The sequence below is a fragment of the Protobothrops mucrosquamatus genome, unplaced genomic scaffold, assembly GCF_001527695.2.
Source record: "Protobothrops mucrosquamatus isolate PMUCROS unplaced genomic scaffold, P.Mucros_1.0 scaffold_282, whole genome shotgun sequence".
NCBI lineage: Eukaryota > Metazoa > Chordata > Lepidosauria > Squamata > Viperidae > Protobothrops > Protobothrops mucrosquamatus.
This window is the reverse complement of record NW_015386358.1, coordinates 573,518-596,684: the sequence shown is the minus strand read 5'-3', so window position 1 is coordinate 596,684 and position 23,167 is coordinate 573,518. Positions and strand designations below refer to the sequence as shown.

General features: G+C 42.7%; 1 protein-coding gene across 2 annotated transcripts; it reads left to right on the top strand.

The window, feature by feature from the left end:
* The first annotated feature begins 5,045 nt into the window (after positions 1–5,045).
* On the top strand, positions 5,046–21,595 carry GPD1 (glycerol-3-phosphate dehydrogenase 1). Of its 2 annotated transcripts, none has more exons than XM_015831856.1 (8): positions 5,046–5,140; positions 7,872–8,049; positions 12,356–12,496; positions 14,340–14,478; positions 17,065–17,177; positions 17,472–17,705; positions 20,017–20,123; positions 20,582–21,595. In XM_015831856.1, exons 1-8 carry the CDS (start codon positions 5,061–5,063, stop codon positions 20,676–20,678), a joined length of 1,089 nt encoding a protein of 362 aa, XP_015687342.1. In that variant the 5' UTR covers positions 5,046–5,060; the 3' UTR covers positions 20,679–21,595. The 2 variants fall into 2 exon arrangements, with proteins under 2 accessions (XP_015687342.1, XP_015687343.1); XM_015831857.1 differs by lacking the exon at positions 5,046–5,140 and adding an exon at positions 5,428–5,495.
* The last annotated feature ends 1,572 nt before the right edge of the window (positions 21,596–23,167 follow it).

The window sequence follows — 23,167 nt, the reverse complement described above, 5'->3', positions numbered from 1 at the left end:
AGCCAGAGTTAACTTTAATTTACATGCAGTAGGGTTGGGGTTTGTTTTTTTTCTGGGGTTCGGAGGAGTGGGGTCTTTTATTTTGAAAATACTTTGTGCTATATTAGGACTTATACTTCTGATTTTGTATAATGCTTGCTCCACTAAAATTTGGTAATGTGAAAAGGGGTGCCTGGGTTTTTCAAGGAAAGGGATGGAAGAGCCAACTTTTCCTTACATCAACATAGTCAAAAATTGATTTAATCATAACATACATACCAGTGGTGGCGAACCTATGGCACGGGTGCCAGAGGCAGCACTCAGCCCTCTCTGTAGGCACGTGCGCCGTCGCCCCAGTCCTCGGCCTTCAGCTGGGTTTTATAAAACCTTTTCGCTTTAGGCCTCCGCCGCCACGTGCAAAAAAAAAAAGGTTTAATCAATCAGTCAATTTCAACTTCTTGCGGGGAAAAAAAAAGATCTTGCAAAGTTGGAATTGATTGATTGAACTTTTTAGTCCCACCCAGTCTGCCATTACCACCGCAGCCACACCCACCCGGCACTCGATGATGCATAAGTGGGTTTGGGGTTGCAGTTTGGGCACTCAGTCTCTAAAAGGTTCGCCATCACTACTATACCAGTCTTTTCACAAGAGCAAAAAAGAAACAGATCTTTATTTCAGGGAACTTACGAGCTAAATTTCAGAAGAAGCAGATAAGGTGCAGAGGAAAAAGTGTGTTTGTTCTTTTTATAGTCAGTTACAATAAACCCAGCTGTATGAAATTTGCCACTGAAAATGAGACCAAGCAGGAAAAATTTTAAAAAAAAAAAAGCTATTGGCAACTTTTGAGCAGTAAGAGAATCTGGGTTGGAGCCAGGGAAGAGTGAGTATTAAATACAACCCTCAACCATTTCTGTCAGTCATTTTTATAGCAAAATGGGATCTTTTTAGATACAGGTAGTCCTCAACTTTATTTAGTGACGGTTCAACTTATAATGGCATTGAAAATTTTTTTCGCACGACTGCTGTAGCATTCCAATGGTCACAATCAAAATTCAGATGTTTGGCAACTCACTCATTGCGGTGTCTGGGGTCATGGGATCACCTTTTGCAATCTTCTGACAAGCAAAATCAATGGGGAAACCAGTTTCATTTAATAACTGTTACTAATTTACCAAAGGTAGTGATTCACTTAACAAATATGGCAAGAAAAGTCTAAAATGGGGCAAAACTCACTTAACAAATGTTTCACTTAGCAACAGAAATTCTGAGTTCAATTGTGGTCATAAGTTGAGGACCACCTTTACTCCAAATGTTGATCTGTATGTGCACCAGAACCAAGGAAGAGAGGCGATAGAATGGCATGGAATTTCCCATTTCAGACAGTAACTGGAAAAGTTACATTTTTAAACAATCTCTGTTTAAAATGCCCATCAAATAAACAATTATTTCCACAAATCATATTTCTCTCAAGGTGCGTGTCCTATGATCCCAGGGCTTTGCAGTAATCTAATTTGCCTGTATATAGTTAAGCCTGGGTGTGCCACAGAAACGGATGAGAAACAAGAAGGAATAAGCAAGTTGCATCCTGAAAAAGCCTCGGAGCAACAAAAACAGAAGTTGATATGTTAATCTTGTAAATAAAAAATTCCAATGTGTTGCATGGTGTGCTACTAATCAGTTTGAAATCATGTGGCAATCAGGAATGCATGGTTTGTAATTTCCTCTCTTGTTTGGGTTTTGGTGCCACAGAGATGCAGAACATGAGTAGTGAAAACCAGAAACCAGCCTAACAACTTTGCTCACTTGTGGGACTTCAATAAACTATGGCCTACTGTGATGTTTGGCAATTGCTGAAGCCATTAATCCTAGACAACCCTGCAAAAATCTAGATAGCAGTAAAGAATTTTGAGTTTCCCCTTCCTCAATGCTACCATGTAGCATAGCTGTAGCCTGGATTTTTGTAACATGCCTGGTTTACACTGCTTTGATTAGTGGTTAAAGACACCAGGCTGGAAAGTAGGACACTGTGTGTTCTAATCTTCCTTAGTACAAGGTCTAAGTGTGGGTGACCTTGGGCCATCTGTATCGGCAAAGGGGTAGCTACTACATTGAGTAAAAAGGAAGGAGGCAAGGGAGAAATACTTCCAAACTTGTCAAGACAATTGCAGGAACGTTTCCATGTAGGCACCAGGAATCAAAACTTACTCAAAAGCACAACTCCCACCCCACACCCCATTTTATTAAGATCAGGTTGTAACTAAGGGAGGTTGTTGCCCCAGATAAGAGAACATGACACTCGGACACATACACACATTCCCTAGTAGTGGTAGTGCTGCTTCCCACTGACTCTGCCAGGAGACAATTAACTTGCAACCCTATAAGCATCACCCTGCAGGTGGGCTCAGAATCAGGCACTGTAAGGTGACCATGGAAACTGCCTGGGCAGCCAAGGCACTGTAGCCATGTCAGCACATCACTGGGGGATCCTTCAAAATGATATTGTCTCCTGGGAGCTGCACATCTTTAGTGGAGCAGAGCCTGTTTCTTTTCTGTTGTGTTAATAGTAAGGGCCAATCCAATCCTCTTATTAGTATTTCTCCAGAGCAGTTAACTTTGGCCCAAAATCTAGACCAAACTAAACTACTGCTTTCTTTTTATCTTGAAGGAATGTTTACAGGTTTTTCCTCCTAAGGTACTGCTTCCCAAACCAGGGCAAATTACCCAAAATTTAGCAAATGGGTTTTTTTTCCCCTTCTGGATAACGACACGCAAACCCATTACCCAAACATAACAGGGACATTTAAAGTGACTTAAAGGGTTTTAGCTACATTGAGTAAAAAGGACTTTCTGATGAGTGACTGGATAATGAAGGGAAAAGTTTAGGAAACACTGCCCTATGGATTCTTTTTCATAATATTTCCAACTTATATCGTCATTAACTGAGTAGGACCATCAGTCTCAATCCTGTCTCTCTCAAAAATGGTTTCTAAGCACCAGATCATCCGTGTAGCCACCTAAACCCTGGCTGATGCTTCTTTTAATTTTGCAAAGCAGATGGCCAACTGGCAATGCTGTCCTTTGTTGGCTTATTTAGAAGCATGCTCCACTGAGTCCTTAGTAGGTGTACATAAGATTGCAGCTTGATGGACTTTTGTGCTCTGTATAGAACAGATTTACTGGCTGCACAGCATGTGAATTATTATTTTTTTTAAATCCATTAAACTACCATGGCCAGAAAGGCAGAGTCCAGAGTGTAATTTTGTAGCTGGCAAGCTGCCAAAACCATGGGCCTCTATATGCTATTTTCAAATGTCATTTCAGACAGGAATTTATGGTTATGGCCCTGGTAAGGAGTTATCTTTCTCATGTGGAAAATAATCTTGATCTGTGCCACTGAACTGAATTTTTTTTTTCCAACACAATTACTCAGGATAGAGCCTCTCTTTACATGGGAAACTGAGGCATAGGATTTCAACAACATCCAAATGAAGAATGAAAGAAGGTTGACTATTGATCTGTTACAACATGGTATTCTGAACCTTGCCCTCAGATCCCTGAGGATCTGAAATGTGAAATGTGAACATAACGTTATAAGGGCTCTCTTTGGCTTCAATTGCTCCATAGTCCTAATACTTAATTGAAGGATGATGGAGTTTGCAGTTCTGAAAAGCAATTCATCAAGCCTCTTATAATGGAATACAATATGCTGCTTTAAAAGAGAAATAAGATACAAATACAACAAAGGACCACTTTACAATGCCTTGGTAAGGCCACACATGGAATACTGCATCCAGTTTTGGTCACCACGATGTAAAAAAGATGTTGAGACTCTAGAAAGAGTACAGAGAAGAGTAACAAAGATGATTAGGGGACTGGAGGCTAAAACATATAAGGAAAGGCTGTTGGAATTGGGTATATCTAGTTTAATGAAGAGAAGGACGAGGGGTGACATGATAGCAGTGTTCCAATATCTCAGGGGCTGCCACAAAGAAGAGGGAGTCAAGCTGTTTTCCAAAGCGCCTGAAGGCAGGACAAGAAGCAACAGATGGAAACTAACCAAAGAGAGAAATAGCCTAGAACTAAGGAGAAACTTCCTGACAGTTAGAACAATTAGCCAGTGGAACAACCTGCCTCCAGAAGCGGTGAATGTTCCAACACTGGAAGTTTTTAAGAAGAAACTGGACAGCCATTTGTCCGAAATGGTATAGGCTTACCTGCCTGAGCAGCGGGTTGGACTTGATGACCTCCAAGGTCCCTTCCAACTTTATTATTATTATTATTATTATTATTATTATTATTATTATTATTATTATTGTTGTTGTTGTTGTTGTTGTTGTTGTTGTTGTTGTTGTTGTTGTTGTTGTTAAATATAAATATTTGCTTAAAAGCCAAGTCAGAGATCCTGAATCTTGACTTGATTTGGAACACCATATTTTGAGGGGGGGCGACATTTACGCCGCAAGACCTTTTTTTCACGTTCCTCCTTGCTTGTACTGACAATGGATTTTGGGCAGATGTTAATACAGCAGCCCAACTGTGGCTCTGATTAAGCTCCCACCCCATCCCGCCAGAAGCAAAGAACTTGGAAGGAGCGGCGAAAAGTTATTTTCACGGGGAGGAACTAGGATTTAAGATGTAGAGCCGCAGTACCGTTTCGGGGGCGTTGCAGAAACCTGCCGGGACTGGGCCAAAAAGCGAGCGGGGCCAGGAGAAACAAATTTTAATTTGAAAGTAATCATCATTTACCGATGCAGTAGCCAATACGATGACGTCCGTTTCCTCTTAAATAACGTTCAACACCCTAGTTGACGAATGCAGTCTCGTCCCTGGCTATTTGGAGAAGCTTACGTTTCCTTCTCTGCGTAAGATTCTCCGAAACCCCAACCCAGGGGTCTTCAAACGTGGCCCTTTTATGACTTGTGGACTTCAACTCCCAGAATTCCTCAGCCAGCAACGCTGGCTGAGGAATTCTGGGAGTTGAAGTCCACAAGTCATAAAAGGGCCACGTTTGAAGACCCCTGCCCTAATCCAATGCTTGTCTCTTTGCACCCCGCCTTGAGAAGTGTTTACAGGACGCGGAATGAACCTGAAGAAACGAGGGGCTCCCCGTTCCGAAGTGCGGCTGTGCCGGGAGTCCCACCTGTCAGACCGACTCGGAAGGTACGCAGAACTCCTTTGCAAACGCGCCGACCTGCCGATCTCCCCCCCGCTTTGCCTAAACTTGAGGGGCGGGGGGGAGAGAGAACGGGGAAATGAACGCAACGGCGGCCCTCGGCGAGGACAGGCGGCCTCCAGCAAAGGCTCGGCGCGCACACCTCGCGGCGGCCCCCCGCAGCCCGATCGCCTTTCTCCGCCTGAGCGCCGTTTGGGCGACGAGCTGGTGGGCGGAGGGCGGGGCGGGCCAGCCGAGGGGTTATAATGCCTCCCGAAGCCGGGGCGCAGCTGCCGAGGCTCGGGATTCAGCGTTCACGGCCATGGGCGGAAAGAAAGTTTGCATCGTGGGCTCCGGCAACTGGTGCGTTGAGCCGGGCCGAGCCGGGCCGGGCCGGGCCGAGCCGGGCCGGGCCGGGCCGGGCCGGCGAACGAGGGAAGGGGCGGCGAGAGAGCAGCGGTTCAGAAAAGGAAGGCGGCGTGGTGGGGGGGGGGTGTTGGGAATTGCTGGGGGCCGTCGTAAACTAGGGACCGGATCGCCAGAGCGACGAAGAGTTCTGTGGCGCCTTGAGGATGGCCGCATTTTGTTCGGGCGTAATCGCCTTTGGCGGACTAGCGTGGCCCTCCGTGCAAGCTGGGGAAATGGAGGCTGGGGAATATTTGTCTGGAGGGTGCCGCGGAGGAGCTCGCTTTTGCTGCGAGAGACGGAGGCGGTGACCCCCCCTGGGACTCCCTCTCTCTCGCCCGGCTGGATCTCGGTTATTTGTGCCCAGTAACCGAGAGACGGGCGTCTTCAGACATGCAGGCTGCAGATCTGTCTTAAGCAGTTCGAACTACGGGGAACACGGTGCAAGGGCTGCTCTCTTATCCCCTGGCCGCGGAAACATAAGCCCATAACGGGAGCTTTTTTCTTTTTCTTTTGCTGCTCTAGGGCATATGCCTTAGGTTTTGTGCGTTATGATGCTTATGGGTTGAATATCGCGGGATAAGATTCTCCTCTTTTTTTAAAAAAAATTCCCTGAAAAGAAGTTCTAGGTACAGCTTCAAGGCAGCACCGCTCCCGTTTGCGGTTTTAATGCATTCGTCCGTGTTCTAGGCTTGTGGTTCTATCCAGCAGAATTGGTTTTCCCCAACCCAGCGCCTTCCAAATACATCAGGGTCTTCTGGGTTGCAACTGCCCTCATCCTGGGTCAGCAGAGCCGCTGGCTTCACTGTCTTTATTCAGTATAGGGCAGTGCATTATTGAGCAGGTAGTTTTGCCACCAGGTAACCCTAATAAATCTTTTCTCACACAGTTGTAAAACAGAAGAGTCCTGAGAGTCTCTCAACGTCTGCTCATGAGGATACCTCTGTCTGGAGGAACTAAGTGTCATATCTGAGTGGCTTTGACGTTGCTGTCAAGTTGTATCCTCTCTGCCAGTTGTTCAGTCATGGCAGTCCAGCTGGATTAGCCTCTTCCCTGATTGCCCTTCAGTTCTGCCAAATTTTAGGTTCTGCACTCTTTAGTAAGCAGAGACAGGGGAAGATGAGCATTTAAATCCAGCCTGTCTCTCAAGCATCAAACAATCGGCAGTTCTCATTCTTCTCTCCCATTGACACAAATATATGTATGTGTAGAGTTGTGGAGATAGCCACTGTTTGTGTGAAGTTGTAGATAAAAAAATGTGTATCTGCTTTTGCTTGAAAACTCTCTCAAAAGTAGTACCGTAGAAAGTATATGCTTCCAGAGTCCTCCTCAATATAGCTGCTTGACATGAATGATTTGATGGGATGGATATAATAATAATAATAATAATAATAATAATAATAATAATAATAATAATAATAATAATAATAAAGTTGGATGGTACCTTGGAGGTCATCTAGTCCAACCCCCTGCTCAGGAAGGAAACCTTATACCATTTCAGACAAATGGCTGTCCAGTCTCTTCTTAATGACTTCCAGTGTTGGAGCATTCACCGTTTCTGGAGGCAGGTTGTTCCACTGGTTAATTGTTCTGTCAGGAAATTTCTCCCTAGTTCTAGCTTGCTTCTCTCCTTGATTAGTTTCCATCCGTTGCTTCTTGTCCTGCCCTCAGGTGCTTTGGAGAATAGCTTGACTCCCTCTTCTTTGTGGCAGCCCCTGAGATATTGGAACAGATATTGGAATATCTGTTTTTAATTTAGTTTTGAGCCCTTGGAGTTTTCTCCCTGTGTAGAGCTCTGCTGGTGTATTGCAGCAAAAAGAACGGAGACTTTTATGGCATCTGAAAAGCAAATGCACTTAATTATAACATTAAAATCCACTCCATCAGGTATATGACCTACTGGCTAAGGGGTCACCATTCATGGCCAAAGCAAGTTGTCACTAATTCATGAAATATTTGCTTTTTCTTAGTCTTGTTATTTCAATCTGGATCTGTTTTTTCATGCAAGAGCCACTCAAGCTGGTCACATGATTCCCAGCTGGCTTTGAGCATATTATTGCACACTGGGCCTCCCAGGCACTGCAGCACTTGCAAGTCCCTGCAGCCACAGCCAAAATAGATAGCTGGAAAGGCTGCTAGATGGAATGGTACCTCCAGTTGTGAAAAAGCTGAACTCTGAAAATAATCTCAGGGGGTCCAGTCTTTATGTTAGGGTCCCCTCCAAGCTGAGACCCTTGCTCAAATTCTGGTTTCACAATAGAAGAATGCGGGGGGGGGGGGAAGGTAGCCCCAGAAAGAAGGAGGCTTGCATCTCTGTCTCTCTTCCTGCTGCAGGGGTTCAGCAATTGCCAAGATTGTGGGCAGCAACGCAGCCAGACTGGATATGTTTGACACCACTGTGAAGATGTGGGTGTTTGAAGAGGAGATTGCTGGCCGGAAGCTCACCGAGATCATCAACACGCAGCATGAGAACGTCAAGTATTTGCCCGGCCATAAACTTCCGCCCAACGTGGTGGGTTTGGCACACTGGAGGGGCAGTCTTGGGGGGGGGGAACTGTGCCCTAAGCTAGAGCAAAGCATGGATTTTCTCTTGAAACCTGCTTTCAAATTAGAGCATCTCTGGGCAGCTTTTTATTTATATTTATTTTTATCTCACCGAAGGCATGGCGGTAGCTTCATGATGCCACCAAGGACAGCAGGATGGAATTTGGGGGCCATATTTTTCTGCTTTGAAAAACTGCAGGCATCCTGTCCCCCCCCTCCCCCCGTTCTTCCTGGCTTCCCTAAGTGCATTAACAATATCAGAAAACTCAGTACAAAGTTTTTCTTTTGTTTCCCCTACTAAAAATTGGTAGGAAATCGTGTTTTTGTTGCTTGGGAGATGCTGTATACAAAGGGCTTGAGGGCAGGAGTTATCACAAAACAAAATGTAATCCTGGGGGTTGGATGCTCAAGGTCAGTAATATAAAGCTTCTTTAAAAATTAAAAAGTTTTAAATTAAATTAAAAAAATGTATATCCCAATACTGCTCAGAATGGCTTACAACAGTGAAAAGTGAAGCATATAAAACATAAACATAAAAACAATATGCTTTTAAAAATTAAAATAAACCACAATTCCTTAATGAGGCTGAATGCCACGGGTGTGCATGCAGACATCCTGTTGTGCATAACTGACATTGGTTGGGGCATCTCCAGAACTGGGAAGCCTGGTCTTACATATAACCAAAAAGCTTGAAGGTGACGTGCTGTGAAATTGTCCACTTGATGTGTTTATACTTATATTATTGTATTATCCAGAACCTTAGGAAGGGGACTTTTACTATAGACCAGTGAACATGAGGCTCAGCCAGCCAATGGGATCTACTCAAACCATCATCAGTACCTTCAGGATTTCAGGCAGAGAGAGTAAAATCTTCAACCAATTCTCTGAGGAGATCCTGGGACTGAATAGAGAGCTTTGAGATTTAAAAGACATGTTCTATGAATTAGCCATGGCTTCACTGTACATAGTAGACTTCAGATTATCAGATGGACATCTGTGAGTGTATACCATCCTCCTTCCCTCTCAGCGATTTAACCATATCTCAAATTACTACTAGCTCTTGTTTAATTACGTGTCATTAATTACAGTCATTTTCGCAATGGCAAAACATGCCTTGTAGCTATTGCTGAGAAGTACAGTCATCCGCTCGAGTCTTATTCAGCAGTTGCACTGTACATAGAAAAATCTCTCTTTTTCAATGTCATCTATCCTATAATGGCTAAAGGAACAATTTGAGATATTCCCATCATCTTTAAAATAGACAAAATCCTGCTAAAGCTGCATAACTTTTAAACTCCGCATTTTGAGAGAAGAATCAAAACAGATGCTTAACCATCTCTTAGTTAACTGAAATCTGGGGAGCGTTCTTGGATCGGGCTGGAGTTTGGCCAGGGTCATGGATTTTCTCTCCCACTTAAAGATGAATAAGGGAATTTTTGCCAAAGCTTTTCAAGCCCTGGTGGCTTTTTGAAATCTTTTAGTCATTATAATGCAAAATATATAATAATAAATACAAAAGGGTGAAAGAGAGAGAGAGAGAGAGAGAGAGATTGATTGCAAGAAATTTCAGATGACTCAATATTGGTACGATTTTGTCATTTTTATTTCTAGATTATTTTAAATTCCTTTAAAATCAAGCTTTTGCACCCACAATACAAAGTTTTATGTTGCTGACGATCCTTGGTTTAAACAGAGCTGTTTTTAAAAACTTTTATCTGAATTTTACTTTTTTTATTTTGTTAGTTGCCCAGGCTTTAATATGGGAACATGCCACAGCCTTTAAGGTTTGGGAAGCTTCCACTAACCAATAATAGAAAATTGCTTAAGAAGGGAAAAAATGAAGTTAAACTACTTAGGAATATCAAAGTTTTTATTCTATCTACTTCATCTTCTCCAGTCTTCTGTGCCTTCTTAGTGTGTTGAACTATAGGTTCCATTAGTATACTGAAACTTTGGGGTAGGTTTTGTTTTATATTTTTTTCCGGGGTGTGTGCATGAACCTTTGAATCAGTCTTAACTGCTGACAACTGCCTGGAATTGTCCCTGCAGTTTTCTTGGCAAGGTTTTTCAGAAATGCTTTTCTTGGCTTCCTTTCTAGGCCTGAGGGAGAGAGACTGGCCCAAGGTCACGCAGCTTGTTTTGGGCCCAAGGCAGGACTAGAACTCACAGCCTGCCTCCCCCGTTGTCTAGTTTGGTATCTTAACCACTAGGCAGTTTGGTGCAGTGATTAAGATATCAGTCTAGAAACTGGGAGAGCATGAGTTCTAGTCCAACTTTAGGCACAAAACCAGCTGGGTGATTTTGAGCCACTCACTTTTTCTCAGCCCTAAGAAGGAGGCAATGGCAAACAATTTCTGAAATAACTTGCTAAGCAAACTACAGGATCTTGTCTAGGGAGTCTCCAAAATTTAGACATGTTCTTCTCTCGGGGCATCCTTGTTCACTTCTTCCGTGCCATTAAAAGGCTTCTGGTGAACTCCTACCAAAGGCTTATCTTCTGCAGTGAGGCCTTGGCTTTGCCAGGAGCATGGCCTTAGATGGCTAGCCCCATCATGGTTGTAACTTTAATAATAATAATGATGATGATAAAGTTGGAAGGGACCTTGGAGGTCATCTAGTCCAACCCCCTGCTTTCTCTAAAAGGAACCCATGTTGGGTCCTCACTTTCATTTTTGCAAGAGTCTGCAGAAAAAAGGACCCTCTCAGATTGCCTTTTGTGTTGTTGCTTTCATTCACTTCCTTTATACTTACAGCAGTTCTGCTTGACTTTTAATACGAGCTGGTTTTTGCTTCTTTTAATATTTTGCTTTATTAAGGTGAGTTGCAATTTCGTTAAAAATAACGAACAGAAATTTACAAATAACATTGAAATAAAAAAGATGTGCGTTATTGGTTACTAGTAATGGTATTTAACTTGTATGGATTGCATGACACACCCAAGGAGCCTGCTTTCTCTTCACCCACCCTGTCCCCATCCCAAAATCCTTTTATTATGCCTTGGCAATAGCAAAAGCACACTTGTGCTTCTTCTAGCAAAAGGAAGATCTGGGAAGATGTTGCCTTGGTAACAAAAGTAATAAATAAACCTGTCACTGCTTACCAATTAATTTTCCTGGTGTGTCAGGAAGCCCACTTGCAAGAAAGAGGAAGGCATTGCAATCTAAGCTTTTGCAACATTGTGCACCTGCTTTTCTGAGTGTTCCGGTCACGTGTTCTTATCATTGGTATTGACGAACTGGGGTAGAACATAAATATTGCATTCGGTTCTCAGGATCTCCAAGAAAGACTAGAAACTTTCCTGCCAGAAATGTTGGATAGCCAACATAGGTAATATTAAGCTAACAGACTGGATCTGTTGGTGGTAATAAATGTTACCAGTGAGATAGATGGATCAGTAGAGGACATCAGGTTAGGAAGGGCAAACACAGGAAAGGATCTTCCATTCTTCCTATTTCTTAAGTTGGATTTGCACCCTAGGATTCCTTTTAGCAACCCAGTAACATGCCTCTGAAAGCTCTCCAGCCTATCAGTATTCTTTCCTAGCTTGGGAGACAGAACCGGCTGGAATGGACTTCATGTCGGATTTGTCCTAGAATTCCAGCATGCCATCATTGCTAGCAATCTGGATAAAATGGTCTGGCAACTAAGCTCCTGAAAGGTGTTGCAGACGATGTGGCCTCCAACATTGCCTGTATTCTTCTATGGGACCAATTTCTATTGGGACTCAGTCTTTGGGATGATAGGACCAGGATGCTGTGGCTTTCGAGGAGGATCAGGCTAAGAAACAAGTGTCTTGCATTTATGGTCTTCCAATGTGTGAGCAAAAACATAATCCAGTGGAACTGCTTTCTGGCTTGAGGCTTTCAATTTTGTAGAGCTCCCTGCTATTCATTACAATGACAGATAGACACATAATAACTGCAGGCAAGCTGCGTAAATATATTTGCATCATTTCTGCAGGCCAGCATTCAAAAATAATACAGTAGAGCAGGCATGCCAAACTGCCGGCCCACGGGCCAGATGCATCACGCCGAAACCGTGCCTGCCCCATTGCCGGCAATGGGGAAAAAATCCCGATACGTAGCATGATATCATGTGATGTCGCGAGTTTGACATGCCTACAGTAGAGGGTTTCACGAATATATTGAGCATATGCAAGTGTCCTCCAGATGAGCCCATTTTTAGTTCCCTCTCTTTACATCTGAATGAAAACAAAGAGTTCCCTCCTGGGCCTACAAGCTGACTTCTTTTTCCTGGCTCCTTGATTGCTGCAGGTGGCTGTGCCTGATGTATTAAAAGCTTCCACTGATGCAGACATCCTCATTTTTGTGGTGCCCCATCAATTCATCGGGAAGCTCTGTGAACAGATGAAGGGACATATCAAGAAAGAAGCAATAGGCATCTCGCTCATCAAGGTGTGAGTGTGGCTGGGGGCAGGGTTGGGGGATAAGCTGGTATGACCTTTTAAAGGAGTAATGACCAGGCTTTTCTGGGAGGACATTTCACCACCATGTGAATGGAAAAAAAGAGGGAGATACCTGCAGTTACACATAGTTCAGTAAGGATGCTCTTTTATTAGAGAGCTTGACTTGACTACATGGTTCTGTCCTGAGCTCTGATCTCCAGTTCACGAAGGAACCATGAAGTTCCTTCACCTCTCTGAGCATCCGGCAAAGACACAGTCCTCTCAGTAAAATGCCTTTTATTTTAATTCCTTCACACGGAAAGGAAGAATGGCTAGATCTAGAACCATTTCTGCAGTCGCTCTCCTCTCCATTGTTACATTGGTGACAATCACATGGTTAAACAGGGGAGTGGCTAATTTGTTTTAATGATTTCATTTTATTGATTTAAAACATTTCTATTCTGTTATGCTGGTGTGTGTCTCCTGCCAGTTAGATTAATTAGATTGTATTTAAATGCAATAACATAAAGACGCTGTTCCAGAAACTATTCAGCTAGTCTACCATGAGTTCTGAAATGCCAAGGCAGATGAAAATATTTTCATCATACTGAGTTGGTGCAACATGTAGTTTTGGAAATGAATAGTAGAGATAACCTGAAAACTCAAATTTAAAGGAACCATCCCTTTACAATTAATCAGAAAAGCCATTATTGTTTCTCAGCAGTCACTTATCCATATCAATTAATGGATGGCTCAAATCTGTCTCCTTTATTCTTTTCCAGTGGGTTTATTATAGTATATGCTGTATATCGGGGCTTTTCAACCTTTTCACCCATTGTACCACTTCTAGGAGATAGCAGTATCCGAGTACCACCAGTCGCCTAGCAAGGTGTCAAAAACTTGATGACCAAAAAAAAAAAAAAAGGAAAAAAGTGATAAAGTACAGGTAGTCCTCGACTTACAACAGTTCGCTTAGTGACTGTTCGAAGTTACAATTGCACTGAAAAAAGTGTCCCCCAAGCCACAGCCGAGCAAGACACCTGCCTGCCCGCCCGGTGGCGCTCTTCCTCCTGTCCGAGGTTTTCATTGTGAGCATTTCTGTTGAGGATTGGCGGTGGGGTGGGGGGTGTTTAGTTTTTATTCCCCCCGTCTGCTGGGTGGTTGCAGCAGGTTTTGGTCACTTCACATGACCCTGGGACACTGTCATAAATATGAATCAGTTGCCAAGCATCTGAATGTAAATCACAAGACCCTGGAGAGGCTGCAACATTCCAGCTGATCGGCGCTTCTTCTGGGCTCAGCAGAAGTGCCAGGATCAGCTGGAGCCTGGCGCTGATCCTGGCGCTTCTGCTGAGCCCTGACAGCCCTGCAGCTCCAGCCATCTCTCGCTCAGGCTTGTGCGGTGCTGCCACCGGTTCAGCTCATTCCCCTCCCCCACTACCACTTTTCTAGGATGTTCGCGTACCACCTGCCAGGTGCCAATGTACCATAGATGGTACCCGTACCACTGCTTGAAAAGCCTTGCTGTATATTATATTCTTTATAAGCAGTCATACCGACATAGTCAAAGAGTGCAAAAGTTCTGAACAGTGAGATCAAGTGGCCACAGATGTGAAAAGGGCAATCTGTTTCATGCAGAGCGAGGGTCTACTTGTGATATTTAGTGGCATCCTAATGATTTTAGCAAATGATATGATTGCAAGAATTGAACTGCCTTTACAATCCTACATTAACGGAGTGCCTAGCAATGTACTTAAGTCCTGAATCCCATTACTGAAGCGGCACTGAGTTCAGTCAAGCAGGACTATTACAAAGTCCCTTAGTCAAGTTAATTGATCTGACATCCCTTGCAGGGTGTGGACGAAGGTCCTGATGGGCTGAAGCTGATCTCAGACATCATCCGTGAGCAGCTAAGCATTGAAATGAGTGTGCTGATGGGAGCCAATATAGCCAATGAAGTGGCAGATGAGAAGTTCTGTGAGACCACCATTGGTAATGGACTTGAGCTTATGATTCATATGGAAACCTAGAGGCAAGCTGGAGATCAGTTCTCTAGATATGTACTTTAATTTTATGCTACGTTCATAGGATGTTCCTCCACCTTTCCTTTCCTTGCTAACTTTAGTATTTGGACACTGCAGTTCCACCCAGACATATTACTGCCTGCTGCTGGGGAAATAAGGTGGCCACATAGTATCCCATATATTAACGATGTACTTTTAAATCTTCCATTGAGATGGCACTAGTTCCACCTCTCCTGCTGTGGGTAAGTGGTAAGGAGAAAAATGTCATGCAGGACAGGGGAAACCACCTTGCACAGTTTCATAAAGCACTTTTCTCCTAGTAGAGAAGATCTGCACCAGCTGAGCCAACAGATGAACAAGGAACACACAGAATGTTCCCCATGGTCTAATGGTTTGCTTTGCTTTCTTAAAGGGAAAGGAACCAGGTATAATTCAAATAAAGAGACATTACCAGGCTAGTAGTGAAAATAGAGATAGTCTTCTCTCAAGACCCGTTAGAGGCTGGGTCTACGTTAGATTACACCTGCAACCTAGAGAGATCCCCCATTCTTGCTGAGGCATAGTTGGGAGCTGTACAGAGATTCGCTTCCACTCCCCTGTCACTCATCTTCCTGCTCATTTTCTCTGGTACGCAGGCATCCAGATAATGTCGCATAGCAGCTAGAAAGCAAATGACAGCAACAGGTTGGAAACTGAACAGCCCTGGCCACCTTCTCTCTTACTACATATCTGATATCAAGGGAAGGCGGTAGTAATATGAGACCCATCCATGAGACCTTGCACTGCTGCATACATAATTTCCAGAACCAGTTTGATCACATTGGAGATCCTGTTGTAAAAAGGAAATACCAAGGCACCACAGTGCAAGGCAATGCAATACAATTTTCAGACTGATATTTAGGCTGGTTGCAGCTCCCCCTCCCCCAACAAGGATTTCTAGCACTTTCAGGATTAACAAAGATTCATTGTTGACCCAAATGCCCTTCTGCTGAACCATTCACCACTACAAAGCAAACGTTGATATGTGTCTGGATATTCTCCTATTTCTCTTCTTGAGAGGTTAATTTCCCACAGTATCTTTTAGTCTATCATAGGGGTCTTCAAACTTGGCCCTTTTATGACTTGTGGACTTCAATTCCCAGAATTCCTCAGCAGAATTCTGGGAGTTGAAGTTCACAAGTCATAAAAGGGCCAAGTTTGAAGACCCCCTGGTCTAACAGATCAGTTTGTTTGGTGTAAGGGAGGAAACCAGTGCAGAAATCAGTGGCTAACATCATTTTGATTGCATGTTTCACTAGCTCATCAGCTGGCTTTGAATGGTGTCGAGGAATTCATTGCTGCATTTCAAATTCTGTTATTGGTAAATATCATTATTTCAAAGCAGCCTTAATCATCCAAGATGTCTTTATCTGTTTATGACTCTATTCTGCCCCCACCTTTCCTTGGGTCTCAGGGACTCAACAGCATTTCTCTCTACTATTCTGACTGCTGACAGTTTCCAAGGGACAAACCAGGCTTAATGATAGAGCAAAGCTCCAACTTCAACATGCCACTATGTAACTGTGCTTTCCCGCTTGTTTGGGGGAACTATGTACATGTGATCAGCCGAGCCTTGACTGCCATTGGTAAATCCCACCCTATTTTTCTGTAGCATTGTCTTGTCTTCCAGGGTTGCTTTTGGTTTACTTAGGATGTTTTGCAGGGCTTTAGTTGGGTTGTGTGCTACGGTGATGCCATGTGGTTGTTATTGTCTGTTGGTGGTTTCTGAGATGGGTTTTTTTTTTTTATGAATGGCAATGTTATACTTTTCACCACTTGTGTTGTTTGTGCTATATTGGATTGAGTGGTCAGTATCAGAAACGAGTATCCATTTTATTGGAAGACATTGTATATCTATTTCTGTACATCACAACCAACACAAGGATGATGTGGAAAGGATAAAGCCCTCCAAAACATCCTAAGTAAACCAAAAGACCAGCAGCCCCCACAAGAAAAGGCAGGAGTCTACAACATACAGTTAAGAACTGTAAAAGCCACTATGTAGGACCAACATGCAGAAGACTAGCAGAGCGCATCCATGAACACCAATTAGCAGTTAGAATACATGATGAAAACTCCTTAATATCATAACATATATGGATGGACTTAACCATAGTTTCAATTGGGAAACAGTAAGCATCCTGGATCAAGCCAAATCCAAAAATGCTAGGGAATTCCTGGAAGCCTGGCACTCAAACAAATCAGCCACATCAATAGGCACATAAAGAACATCTATGTATCAGCTGGCTTGGGTCTCCAATGGGAGAGTAACACGCTGGAGGTGGTTGATACATTAAAAATAGCTCCCTCCTCCCCTCATCCTACTCCTGCCCTCCTGATCTGTTAATTGGGGTGCAGTATTTGGATCCTCACAGTATTTTATCTTTATTTTTTAGCTTTTGTATAGTTTTTATCTTTTTTAAGATTGTAAGCCACCAAGAGTAACTTTGCGGTAAGAGGGGTGGCCAATCAATTTTACAAATAAATCAATAAACAAAGCTCCTGCTTCTTTTAGGCTGCAAGAACGTACAGCATGGACAGATTCTGAAGGAACTGATGCAAACGCCCAACTTCCGAATCACGGTGGTACAGGAAGCAGACACAGTAGAGATCTGTGGTGCCCTCAAGGTATAGGTATTAATTTCCCCCTTCTGGGGACAGAGGAATGGCCAGAAGCAATCTCAAACTACCATTCAGGACGAGTTTGGTTAAGGCCACTATTTTTTCTACCATGCCTGGAGATGGTAGGGGAAGATGCAAGATTAACTAGAATGTGGGGTTCTCAAGCACAATGTCATCACAGTGGGTTCATTTGCGATTTTACTTTGGCCACCAAAGGCTGCTGTGTTGAATTGATTTGCAATACTAGTTAAGTGCCAAAGCTTTCTGCTTATCAACATTTGTGTCCCTTCTTTCTCCCAGAATGTGGTGGCTGTTGGAGCTGGGTTCTGTGATGGGTTGGGCTTTGGAGACAACACCAAGGCGGCTGTCATCCGTCTGGGCCTGATGGAGATGATTGCCTTTGCCAAGCTCTTTTGCAAGGGCCCTGTCACTTCTTCCACCTTCCTGGAGAGCTGTGGGATTGCTGATCTAATTACCACCTGCTATGGAGGCCGTAACCGTAAAGTAGCCGAGGCGTTTGCCAAGACTGGCAAGGTAAGCAAGCCATCAAGGTCGTTTTATGATTCAGTGGTAAGATACGACTATATAAGTCATCGTTTCTGGAATAAAACTCTGTTGGCTGAGTCCACCCCAAAATTTCTGAGGCAGCAATTGTATCAGGGAATGATTGCTGGTAAACACGGCAAGATTTACTTGGACTTTTGACACAATTCCTCGCACACCTCCTTATGTTCACTGCCACCTTTCCAGGTGTCCTCACACCCTGATTTCTGTTAGGATGGCAGGGGGCCAATCAATTCCTCCCACAAACTTTTCTTTTCTCTTTGGAATGACTGTACTAGTGTGGCCTGGCTTGTGGGGACAGATGCATTAACCTAGTTGAGTCGTTTCACCAAGTGCAGCAACATCTCAGAGGATCAGCCCCTGACTAGGAACAGGCCCATTTCTAAATGGGGCCTTTGAGGGATGACCTTATAATCTGTACCCAGAATGTCATACCTTGATCAAACAGCAATGTTGGAAAAAATAGTTGAGGCTCTTGAGGGCTTTCCCTAACTTTGGGGAAAGGCATGGTGAAATCATGGCATAATTGTTCAGCTCAGTCAAAAATGAAATACTATATGAAAGGAACAACTGGAATTATTGGGAGGTAGAAATGCACAATGGGAAACAAAAGGAACTTGAAAACATTATCTGGAATTGAAGAGCTTTGGGTTGAAGGGCATGAAGGACAGGAAGGATATACTATAACAGCTGAGAACAGCTCAACAGATTCCAGTTAGGTAGGTAGGTAGGCAGGCAGATAGATATATGTATGAAACTCAGTGGCTGCCAAAGAGAGTAATCATGGCTGAAATGGAGATTTTTCTCCCTTGCAGCTTGCAAGTATTTATTGAGAATAATTCAGAAAGAGATTCATATTGCAGTATATGCTCTGCAAAAATATTGATGCATTTTGCCAAAGGCGTTGGAAATATATACTTAATTGTGGCAGTGTTCGTTCTGATTGCAACATTGAGGATTTCACAAAAACTAGAATTTATGTCAAGTATGAATTGCAAAGGTCAAGGCCTGGAACTGGATTGCAAGGTCAATAACATTTGGCTTCAAGAAGCCTGGCATCAGAAGTGGCTTAAAAGCACAGAAAGAGTAAACATCTTTTGTTTCACGCAGCAAGGCTGTTTGTGAATCAATATGTGGTGACACATCGTCAGCTTCTTTGCAGTGCTGCAGAAGTTGGAAAGAATCTTTCAGATGGCATAGAGCAGGGGTAGGCAACCTCGGCTCTTTTATGACTCGTGGACACCAACTCCCAGAATTCCTAGGAGCATAGCTGACTCAGGAATTCTGGGAGTTGAAGTCCATGAGTCATAAAAGAGCTGAGGTTGCCTACCCCTGGCATAGAGGGTCTTCTGCAATATTGTGAGAAAGGAATCCTGTATCATGTCTCCTGAAACTATAGTACAACTTAAGTTCATCCTCTTTGAGCTGGCTCAAAACAAGAAGTAATTCTAAACCCCAGCCATGGAGAGCATTGGCTAATTTCATCAATATTATTTTTTAAACTCCAAAATAGAAATATTGATCTGCTATAAAGCAACAATGTGCAATCTCTCGGTGGCTGGAGACCACATGTATTAATTTTTGAGGAGAAAGGAGATGAGGAGATGAGGATGAGGCTAGTAGGGGTAAATTATGCATTTAGGTGGGAGTGGGATTTTCTTTTTTACTATGCCTCCATATTTAAATTATATTAAAACTATTTTAGGATGATGTTGCAATTTTCATGGTTACTATGCAGGGACTGGGGCGGTGGCGTACATGAGGCAAATGGTATTTATGGTTCTATGCAACCTTGACTTTTAGGTTGACAACTCTAAGAAGAGTTATTATCCATTAATGTTTGTCTTATGTTGCACTACTGCTGTGACTTTTCACAAACAATCCTGGGAATCGTGGTCACTAAATATGCCAAAACCTGTACTCTAGTGCTCTCTAGATCAGGGCTTTTCAAATTTGGCAACTTTAAGACCTGTGAACTTCAACTCCAAGGAATTCTGGGAGTTGAAATCCACCAGTCTTAAAGTTGCCAAATTTAGACACCCCTGATCTGGATCATACATGCAAGCACACTTTTTGATTATTAAACCAAAGGCTGCAGGACGCCCTAAGGAGAGATGAAGACATGTGGAGTTTAGATTTGTCGAAGGCCAGAGAAGCCACTGTAAATTTTTCCTTTAGGGAATCACTAAGAAAGGCTCAATAAAAGCTACTTGGAATATCCAGACCATCACTCACAAGTAGGGCTTTGTCTTATATTTTATTAATTTGATTTATTTCACAGTCTATCGAGCAACTGGAAAATGAGATGCTCCATGGACAGAAACTGCAGGGTCCTCAGACATCAGCAGAGCTGCATCACATTCTGAAGCACAGGAATCTGACGGACAAGTGAGTTCAGTAGCCTTTCTTCCCATTTCACTTGGCATCAATATCTGGGCTATGCTGACACCCTGCAAATTTGTGTTACGGTTCGTAAGAGTGGCTGGCTAGTTCGTAGAACGGTTAGGCAGTTAAATAACGTGTGACTAGCAACTACCAGCTATTTAGTTGATTAGTCGATCGTTCAGGATATTAGCATTAGATTACAGATATGCAGACTATCTTGATTAATAATCAAAAGTTACTATTTCTATATAGAAGGAAATGCCATCCTGGTTTATTTACTATAACTGTATTTACCTGAAAGAAAGTCTAGTCCCCTCCCCCCAAATAACTTTGTAATGAAAAAATAATTTTGTTCTTTCAGTCTGGCCTTTCTTCTGGGGTGGAACATTTAAGAAAGGTTCTCTTTTGGTCTGTTTTTAATAATTTTTCTTCACTTTGTTACCCGATCTTTTCCCTCGCAGATTCCCACTCTTCACTGCTGTCTATGAGATCTGCTACAAAAACAAGCCTGTTTCTGAGTTCATTACATGTCTTCAGGACCACCCTGAGCATTTGTGACTGCCTTTAACTTCTCTCCAGCAAGGAGTAGAAAGATCTCTCCCTACCAACTTCACGACTGCCACCCCAAGAAGGGAAAAGAACCAACACAGACCATGGCAGTCCAAAGCAAAGCATGGTTGCAAGGCATCCAGTGCTCACCAGCCATAGAACTCTGGATCAAAGGAGGAGATTTCTGTCCTTTACCAGGCCCGACTTCTGTATCTGCTGAATTGTCCAGGCTTACAATCCTGCCTGTCCCATTAGCTCTCACTTCTTGTTAGAGTAACCCCCCACCCTTCCTCTTGTAATATCTACAGCAGCCAAAGCTTTGGCTTTTGTCTTCTCTTAAAGAAACGTTTCCTTGCGCTGCCTCATCTCTGTTCCATTTCTCTGACCTGAGTCTAACAGGGTTCAAACTAGATTCTTGATAGTTTGCGCCTCAGATCAGAAGTACTGTACCAGCCATATTTTAACACTAATTTCAGGGTTCTTTTCTCAAGACCAGGCAAGATCTCAGCATTCTTGATATCCATAGCTATGGGAAAGATTGTCGTGAATGTGAATCTTGTTATTTTGGAGAATAAATCTTAAAATGAGAAATGTTTGATTGATGGCCTCTGGATTATATACAGGCCAAGACTGAGGGAATGATACTGAAATATCCACAGCATGGATTTTGAAAGGACAAGAGGAAGAATCAATATAGAAGGAACACTTCAGCATTAGAATTGTAGTTCATCTTTATACAGGTGCTCAAACTGTCTTTTATACGAAAAATGGGAAAGTGAAGGAAAGGCATTTGGCAAGTTAATGGGTGTCCTCTTCAGTGAGCATGTGAAAATAGCCCTAACATGTATTTCTGGAGGCTGAAATCACATATACATACATACATACCTTTGAGAATGTCCTATTAAATACAGTAAGTCTTAAAAATGTACTGTACTTATACTTTCTTCACTTGGTAGCACCCAGTATCAGGGATCTTCTGAAATACTGTAGTTAATCAAAAGGGTAATGCGCTTCCTTCAGAGATTTCCTGACACTTTCCTTCTTTCTCTACTTCCTATAAAATGGAGATTGTCATGATTCCAAGATCAGAACAAAAGAGAACATGAACTCCCTGGATACTTCCTGTTCTGCTAACTTTGTGCCAGAAAAGTTCTCAAGGCAGAAGCTTTTAGGCTCCAGAGTTGGCACTGGAGAGTAGAAGGTGGATTTCCTAATGGCAGAATGCTTTCCTACCATTTTTGCTAGATGTCTTTCCTCTTTCTGAAGTGACCTTTCCAGTCCTGCCTGTCTCCCCACAGCAATTTAATCTGCTGATGGGGCAGAAGTCATGCCTTTTATTAGACACCCAAGACGCTCTTTGACCTTTCTAATCAGTCAGTTAAAAAAATTAAATTAAAGGGGAGGGGGGAGAATATTTGTGGCCTCATATTTTCTGCCACAGTGGATTCATACGATTCACAGGACTTCATGAATTCATACGATTCTAGGGACTTCTCTAGAGTGACTGTAATTGAAAGCACAATTAATATATATTTTTGTATATTAAATTCTACCCATCCCCAGGGAGAATCAGGTAAAAACCCTGTACATGAGGGTATGAAACAATATAACATCATGCTATGAGAACTTAAGGGAATTTGGATTATATATACCATTCTCCAAAGAGCTCCAAAGAGCCATAACCATGCTGGAGGGACTTCTTCCAATTTATCCTCAGTGTTATGTCAAAAAGTATTCCTTTTCCCCCCATGAAAAAACAACAGTCAAGGTAATTAGTTTGAGGAGAACCTCCTGCCAAATGAAGAAATTTCAGCCATGCTTTTCAGCAAGATGGTCCACAGAGGACCAGCCTAGGGCATTCTTAATTTCAGCCTGTTTTCTTTCTTTCTTTCTTTCTTTCTTTCTTTCTTTCTTTCTTTCTTTCTTTCTTTCTTTCTTTCTTTCTTTCTTTCTTTCTTTCTTTCTTTCTTTCTTTCTTCTGGTTTAGCAAAAGAGCAAAGCACACTTCTGCATAACATTTTTGTAGGGAACCACTAGGTGACCTCCCACATCTAGAACAAACACAGCCTTGGTGAATCATTTTTCCAAATGGCATTTAAAAGCAGGTCTTGGCAATGTATTTATTATGCAGCTCAGAAAACATATATGGGATTTTCACAGAACCATAAAACAGTCCTTGCCCAAAGAGGTTTTTTATCAAAATTTCAAAAATACCAAATGGAAGACATGTGCTTCTATTCTTTAACAAAATAGACATTTTTTTATATACCAAATTTCTCCCTGCATGCCAACTGTACTTGGGTCTTCGGGTAGGTACTGAAGAATATTGGAGCCAATTAGCTTATGAAATATGAACAACCAAATATCCTTTTTATATGGAACTTGAACAACTAGGTTATTATTCAAAGGAAGTAGCCTAAAACATATCTCAAGTGAAAATACCATTTCTACGCTGGCTTCAGTGTAGACATCAACAAGATTAATATTTGTAACTTTAG

Bases quoted from the DNA above. Each gene is read 5' to 3' on its own strand.
- GPD1 (XM_015831856.1), top strand. From the start codon at position 5,061: ATGAACCTGAAGAAACGAGGGGCTCCCCGTTCCGAAGTGCGGCTGTGC. The intron at 5,141-7,871 runs GTACGCAGAACT...TTCCTGCTGCAG, and splicing joins CTGTCAGACCGACTCGGAAG to GGGTTCAGCAATTGCCAAGA. The intron at 17,178-17,471 runs GTATAGGTATTA...TCTTTCTCCCAG, and splicing joins AGATCTGTGGTGCCCTCAAG to AATGTGGTGGCTGTTGGAGC.